This window comes from Myxine glutinosa, chromosome 6, assembly GCF_964187855.1.
Source record: "Myxine glutinosa chromosome 6, kmMyxGlut1.1, whole genome shotgun sequence".
Classification (NCBI taxonomy): domain Eukaryota; kingdom Metazoa; phylum Chordata; class Myxini; order Myxiniformes; family Myxinidae; genus Myxine; species Myxine glutinosa.
The window spans coordinates 144,420,137-144,427,466 of record NC_136266.1 but is presented as its reverse complement, the minus strand read 5'-3'; the positions used below and the strand labels follow the sequence as shown (position 1 = coordinate 144,427,466).

General features: G+C 49.7%; 1 protein-coding gene across 1 annotated transcript in view; it reads right to left on the bottom strand.

Moving 5' to 3' along the window:
- The window catches only part of AP2M1 (adaptor related protein complex 2 subunit mu 1), a 39,637-nt gene extending 33,535 nt beyond the window's left edge, over positions 1-6,102 (bottom strand). Inside the window, exons 1-2 of the mRNA XM_068121241.2 lie at positions 5,945-6,102; positions 2,605-2,718 (exon numbers count right to left, since the gene is read on the bottom strand). Of these exons, the coding sequence (XP_067977342.1) occupies positions 2,605-2,678 (74 nt within the window). The 5' untranslated portion in view covers positions 2,679-2,718; positions 5,945-6,102. The remainder of the gene's footprint in view (positions 1-2,604; positions 2,719-5,944) is intronic.
- Between the last annotated feature and the right edge of the window lie 1,228 nt (positions 6,103-7,330).

The window sequence follows — 7,330 nt, the reverse complement described above, 5'->3', positions numbered from 1 at the left end:
GGAAAGGAGTGGGGAAAGGAGTGGGGAAAGGAGTGGGGAAAGGAGTGGGGAAAGGAGTGGGGAAAGGAGTGGGGAAAGGAGTGGGGAAAGGAGTGGGGAAAGGAGTGGGGAAAGGAGTGGGGAAAGGAGTGGGGAAAGGAGTGGGGAAAGGAGTGGGGAAAGGGAGTGGGGAAAGGGAGTGGGGAAAGGGAGTGGGGAAAGGGAGTGGGGAAAGGGAGTGGGGAAGGGAGTGGGGAAAGGAGTGGGGAAAGGAGTGGGGAAAGGAGTGGGGAAGGGAGTGGGGAAAGGGAGTGGGGAAAGGGAGTGGGGAAAGGGAGTGGGGAAAGGGAGTGGGGAAAGGGAGTGGGGAAAGGGAGTGGGGAAAGGGAGTGGGGAAAGGGAGTGGGGAAAGGGAGTGGGGAAAGGGAGTGGGGAAAGGGAGTGGGGAAGGGAGTGGGAAGGGAGTGGGGAAAGGGAGTGGGGAAAGGGAGTGGGGAAAGGGAGTGGGGAAAGGGAGTGGGGAAGGGAGTGGGGAAGGGAGTGGGGAAGGGAGTGGGGAAGGGAGTGGGGAAGGGAGTGGGGAAAGGGAGTGGGGAAAGGAGTGGGGAAAGGAGTGGGGAAAGGAGTGGGGAAAGGAGTGGGGAAAGGAGTGGGGAAAGGAGTGGGGAAAGGAGTGGGGAAAGGAGTGGGGAAAGGAGTGGGGAAAGGAGTGGGGAAAGGAGTGGGGAAAGGAGTGGGGAAAGGAGTGGGGAAAGGAGTGGGGAAAGGAGTGGGGAAAGGAGTGGGGAAAGGAGTGGGGAAAGGAGTGGGGAAAGGAGTGGGGAAAGGAGTGGGGAAAGGAGTGGGGAAAGGAGTGGGGAAAGGAGTGGGGAAAGGAGTGGGGAAAGGAGTGGGGAAAGGAGTGGGGAAAGGAGTGGGGAAAGGAGTGGGGAAAGGAGTGGGGAAAGGAGTGGGGAAAGGAGTGGGGAAAGGGAGTGGGGAAAGGGAGTGGGAAAGGGAGTGGGGAAAGGGAGTGGGGAAAGGGAGTGGGGAAAGGGAGTGGGGAAAGGGAGTGGGGAAAGGGAGTGGGGAAAGGGAGTGGGGAAAGGGAGTGGGGAAAGGGAGTGGGGAAAGGGAGTGGGGAAAGGGAGTGGGGAAAGGGAGTGGGGAAAGGAGTGGGGAAGGGAGTGGGGAAAGGGAGTGGGGAAAGGGAGTGGGGAAGGGAGTGGGGAAAGGGAGTGGGGAAAGGGAGTGGGGAAAGGGAGTGGGGAAGGGAGTGGGGAAGGGAGTGGGGAAGGGAGTGGGGAAGGGAGTGGGAGGGGTGGGAAGGGAGTGGGGAAGGGAGTGGGGAAGGGAGTGGGGAAGGGAGTGGGGAAGGGAGTGGGGAAGGGAGTGGGGAAGGGAGTGGGGAAGGGAGTGGGGAAGGGAGTGGGGAAGGGAGTGGGGAAGGAGTGGGGAAGGAGTGGGGAAAGGAGTGGGGAAAGGAGTGGGGAAGGGAGTGGGGAAGGGAGTGGGGAAGGGAGTGGGGAAGGGAGTGGGGAAGGGAGTGGGGGAGGGAGTGGGGAGGGAGTGGGGGAGGGAGTGGGGGAGGGAGTGGGGGAAGGGAGTGGGGAAGGGAGTGGGGAAGGGAGTGGGGAAGGGAGTGGGAAGGGAGTGGGGAAGGAGTGGGGAAGGGAGTGGGGAAAGGAGTGGGGAAGGAGTGGGGAAAGGAGTGGGGAAAGGAGTGGGGAAAGGAGTGGGGAAAGGAGTGGGGGAAAGGAGTGGGGAAAGGAGTGGGGAAAGGAGTGGGGAAAGGAGTGGGAAGGAGTGGGGAAAGGAGTGGGGAAGGAGTGGGGAAGGGAGTGGGGAGGGAGTGGGGAAGGAGTGGGGAAGGGAGTGGGGAGGGAGTGGGGAAGGGAGTGGGGAAGGGAGTGGGGAAGGAGTGGGGAAGGGAGTGGGGAAAGGAGTGGGGAAAGGAGTGGGGAAAGGAGTGGGGAAAGGAGTGGGGAAAGGAGTGGGGAAAGGAGTGGGGAAAGGAGTGGGGAAAGGAGTGGGGAAAGGAGTGGGGAAAGGAGTGGGGAAAGGAGTGGGGAAAGGAGTGGGGAAAGGAGTGGGAAAGGAGTGGGGAAAGGAGTGGGGAAAGGAGTGGGGAAAGGAGTGGGGAAAGGAGTGGGGAAAGGAGTGGGGAAAGGAGTGGGGAAAGGAGTGGGGAAAGGAGTGGGGAAAGGAGTGGGGAAAGGAGTGGGGAAAGGAGTGGGGAAAGGAGTGGGGAAAGGAGTGGGGAAAGGAGTGGGGAAAGGAGTGGGGAAAGGAGTGGGGAAAGGAGTGGGGAAAGGAGTGGGGAAAGGAGTGGGAAAGGAGTGGGAAAGGAGTGGGAAAGGAGTGGGGAAAGGAGTGGGGAAAGGAGTGGGGAAAGGAGTGGGGAAAGGAGTGGGAAGGGAGTGGGGAAGGAGTGGGGGAGGGACAGAGGAGTGGAAGGAGGGAGAGAGGAGGGGGGATACTTTTTGCTAGCATTTTCCATCAGTTGGGATGGGTACTCTTCCTACTATATAAATAAAATCAGGTACAAGAACGGCAGAAACCGAAAGCATCCATCTCCTTTGACAAAATTCAAGGAAACGGGGTACCAAGCGGGGTGCAAATGATAAATCTAAATGATTGGTTTACCCGATATCATCACGGTAGACGCGAGATATAAGAACCTCTCCTTTGTGGTTGTAGATGAAAAGTCCCCCAATCATCTTGGATCATGTATCAGAGTCACTCATAACTTCATCAAACCTGTCCACAAAAAGCAAGAGTTGGGTTAGATGAGGATGGAGAGATGCCACCATCATCCTTATTAACCATGACATATGCATTACAAATCAAAGAAGACCAGCAATCAAGTTTGAATTGTCAAGTTATTAAAACATTTGCATGGATTGGGAGGCGAGTTCCACAAAAATGGGCAAAAAGGGTAAACAAAAAATAAATAAAAAGCCAGACATCAAGCTGAATTCCCCCAAAGTCAAATATAAATACAAGGCCAAGCACTAGGGCTGGTACAAAACAAACAAGATGGGTAAATAAACTATTGGGAGTCAACTATTAAAAACATCTGATTTGGCGTGATGGAAGACCCTTGATATTTAAATTACGACCATCGACAAGGCAAATCACACAAACCGATAAAACAATTGTAATTGCACTCGGCCAAAAAAAGAAAAGAAAAAAAAACCAAAAAAAACAACCTTACAACCAAAACCCCAAGTGAGAAAGATTACAAAAGCAAACAAATTTCAATTGAACAATTTTACAGCCAGTGATCAAATTTATATACAATTCTTACACATCCTCTTTTCACCTTGTCATTTGCCCAAGGACATATTCCATCTGCTTGGAAATCAGCCAACATCTCTGCACTACAAACTAGAAAAGCACTCGGTATAGCACACCTCTGCCAGGCCGAACGGTTTACGCTATGTAACCCACTGATGGGCCGGATCCGGACCCGAACCAAAATCAAATTGGCTCGTTTGTGTCACCAACCCAACTCACACAGCTTTGTCATAATCCAGACAGCTTTTTCAGATAATCTGCTATATATCGTTTTTGGCCCCATCTCTCAATGGTGGAGAATCCCTTCAAATTCTAGTACACCGATTCAGATATTCAGCAAAATTGAACCAATTCGCCCTAGTCACACACCGAACCCGTCCACAAAATGTAGTCCAACACAAAGATATCCTGCTCAGACAGACAAGCACGGTCCTGGAACCCATCACAACAACACAACACCAGGCATTTTAAGGCCATTTTCCCTGCTAGAGCAGGGGTTAGTCTTGCGGTGCCCATGACAATCCTCTCCATTTTGCCCTATTTTCTGCATCTCCCCTTGTTAACCCCCTTGCCCGCATTTCTTCTTCGACCATCTTTAGCCAAGTCTTTCTCGGTCTTCCCCGTCCTCTACTTCCTTCCACATTAATTCCCATCACTCTTCTCAACCAGTCACTTTCATCCTTCCTCAACACATGACCAAACCATCTCAAACTGTACCTCTTCACAGCATCCATCACAGGCTCTATTCCCACCATCTTTCGCAATTCATCATTTGTCTTCCTCTCTCTCAACGATACTCCGCACATCCACCGCACCATTCGCATTTCCACCCTTCGTTGCTGCTCTACGTTCATTACCCATGTCTCACTCCCATAAATCATAACACTTCTCACACAGTTCTGGAACCCATCACAGTTGAAATGAAATCCTTCCTCTTCAACAACCTCATCTCAGATCATCAATTCGGCTCCAGACCAGGTCACTCCATCTTAGACATTGTTTGTACAAAACCAACAATGGATGGAAGCCCTCAGTGTCAAGACAAGAGATCAGGGGTCTCTCTAGACATGTCGAGCTTCGATGGTCTGCATCCCACCTTGCTCTCCAAACTACCTGTAGCAAGCATGTGGCACTCAACAGAATACTTTCATTTCCTCTCCCTGTTAAGGCTTCAATTCCATAATGTGTTCTGGGCAAACTCCTTTTCCCAATCTTCAGTGATCTGACTGCAAAAATCCTCTATTTGCCGACGACTCCATCCTCTGTTGTGGCATCCCTCATTCTTTGAACATGCAGCCACTTCTCTTCAGGCCTTGAAAAAAAAAAAGAAAAAAAAAGTCAAGTCAAGCACTTGGAATATGTCTCATGACAAATTTCTGTCTCCACATCTCAAGACCATCTGGAACAGCCACCCCAACTTTCTTAATCCTCTCAAAGATCAGTCCCTCACAATCAGCCATGATCTTTCTTGAGCAAACCACATTTCAAACTTGGCCTCCCAGCATCAGTCACCGATTGGGCATCCTCCATCAGTCATTCCTTGGCACACCTGAACTCCTATCCACAGCTTTATTGAGTACTGCTCTCCTGCCTCACACCTTGGAAACTATGGCCTTCAAGATTGTTGGAAACGCTGAGGATGAAGCTGACTCCATGGATGTATCATTTAGCCATAGCCGACAGGTCGCTGACCTCTAACTCATTCCTGGTCCTGCACCCTCTGTCCTCTGCCGCCTCCCCCCCCCCCCCCCCAACGTCCAATGTATCTGCAGGATACATGCGGTCCACCAGCAACCACAGCCTAATTAAACTGCCTAACTCCAGAACCACTGCTCACCTACACATTTATTCCCTTTTCCCACCTGTGAAACCACCTTCCACACTCAACAATCCAATTCTTCCCTCCAGCTCAAGACAGCTGACCATCTCAGGTCATCCCCCATCCAGAGACATCCCCAAAAAAAAATACATCCGGTAAAACATCCCCACCCATCAAAATTGTACTTGTGTATCCATGTTGTTCACACCTTGTTAGCCCCTCCCATCATTACCTACATCCCTTGTTTGTCTGGCCACCTTCTCCCTCCACCTTGCTATTGTTTCTTCTGTATTTTGCTGTTCCCTGACCTGTTCTGTGTCGTAGCTCTTCCACGAGCCTCGACTATGTATATAAATAAATAAATCTGGGGGTGGTGGAAAAGCAGCAAACAAATCACATACAATTGTGGAAGCGGACAAAAATCACTCGAAAACAAGGTAAAGGTTAATGCACAGGACAAGTCGACTCAATCACACGTAATAACTTGCCGACAAACACCTTTTAACCCCGAAACCCTTAATCAGATACCCACAGATCGAATGTACAGCCGGCTTCGTCAAATCAACAATCAACAGCGGGGCTCCGAGATGCATCGCCTCCCTTAAGGTGCGCTCACACCAAGGCGCCTCAGAGTCGAATTAATGCGCCGAACCACGTACACGAGAAAAATAATAATAAATTAAAACCACGAACACGAGAAAAATAATAATAAATTAAAACCACGAAGCCCACAGGAGGAACACGATGAGGGGACGCACGGATTTGCGGAGCACCGTGACAGGCCGAACCACTGAGGTGTTATCGCGCTATAACAAGCACACAGAGTCGAAGCCAGAACAGGAATTAAAATAAAATATAATTTCTCACCAGCATTACTTGTAAAGACGTGGCCGTGACTGCAGCCGCAAGGCCTCCGACTCCGAGCAAAGTCTCGTCTCAAATTCGATGATTGGTTGAAACCAATAACGTGTCAACCTCTCAGCACCCGCGTTTTAAGGGCCACGTGGTCACGTGACTTCCGGATTCCAGTGGAGAGGGGCGGGGTTTGTTCCTCCTAAGGACGTCATAGCAGAAAGACCGCAATAATATTAAGACGCGCATTTGGTACCGGTTTCGTTTGGCCGCCAGGGGGGGCGGAGTCAGTTATCAAGTTTCTTGTAGGAATGTAGGGCACTCGCTAATTGGCTTAAGCACTCCATTCGAATCCGTCGATAAGGAACGGCTGGCTTGGCGAGCGCTAGCTAGCTGCTTGGTTACTGAGCACACCCCCGATGTGCGAGTGTCCTTTTAGCCACAGAACGGAGGATCTACTGGAGTAACCGGACTACCTTCATTTCCGTAGAAATGATAATGATAATTTCACCAATCATGTGATTGGTTAATACATCATTATGGCGGGTAAAACTATAAGCGGTGTATTGGACCTTACATTCTGTTAAATATGTGTGGTCTCTCTTCATAGACTGTATTTTAATTAATATATTATTATGGACTCAAATGGGAATGTCATTGTCACAACGTGTTCAACGTACCATGTACGGCACTTTAAATATGCCACACCCCCTGGTGGTGACGCACCGGTACTAATGTGCTTTTCCAATGCTTGGAGTGCACTCGATGAGAAGAGACCGTCCATGCGTCATCACTCATCAGTTGACGCTTTCAAGAGGAATGTGGACAGGGTGGGGTTAAACAGTGATAGGACCACATAGTAGTCCATGGGCCAGATACCGAAACCTCTCCTCCTCACTCCCCATAGGAATTTTCTGGATCATAATTCTTGAGGAATATGGGTCCTTTTGGCTTTGGAATCTGCTTGTTTGGCAATTTCCCAGGTGTGCTCAGCTTTGTTACAGATTGATTTGTAAATTACTATGCTATAAGTGGAAAGAGTGAAAATAAGGATTTTTTCAAAAAATCTGAGGCAATACAATGCATTTTTCAATATATTTAACTGGAATATTATATTTCACATTTATGCAAGTTAACATTCAATATTAGCACAATTATCACTTAGAAATTACAAGAAAAGAGTTCCTTCATCCAATGACATCAGACAAAACATCCAGTAACATAATATTGTTATGTCTGGTGGGTAGTGATATGTAGAGCAGATAGAGCTGAGTAGGTAACATGCTTCGAGGTGTCACGGTAAGGAAAACTGCCTGTAATAAGTTCATGTGTAGGTGTTTTGTCGGGTAAGGTGTATACTTGTGAACCTACCAGGAGGTTCGTGTGTTAAGTAGTGTAGGG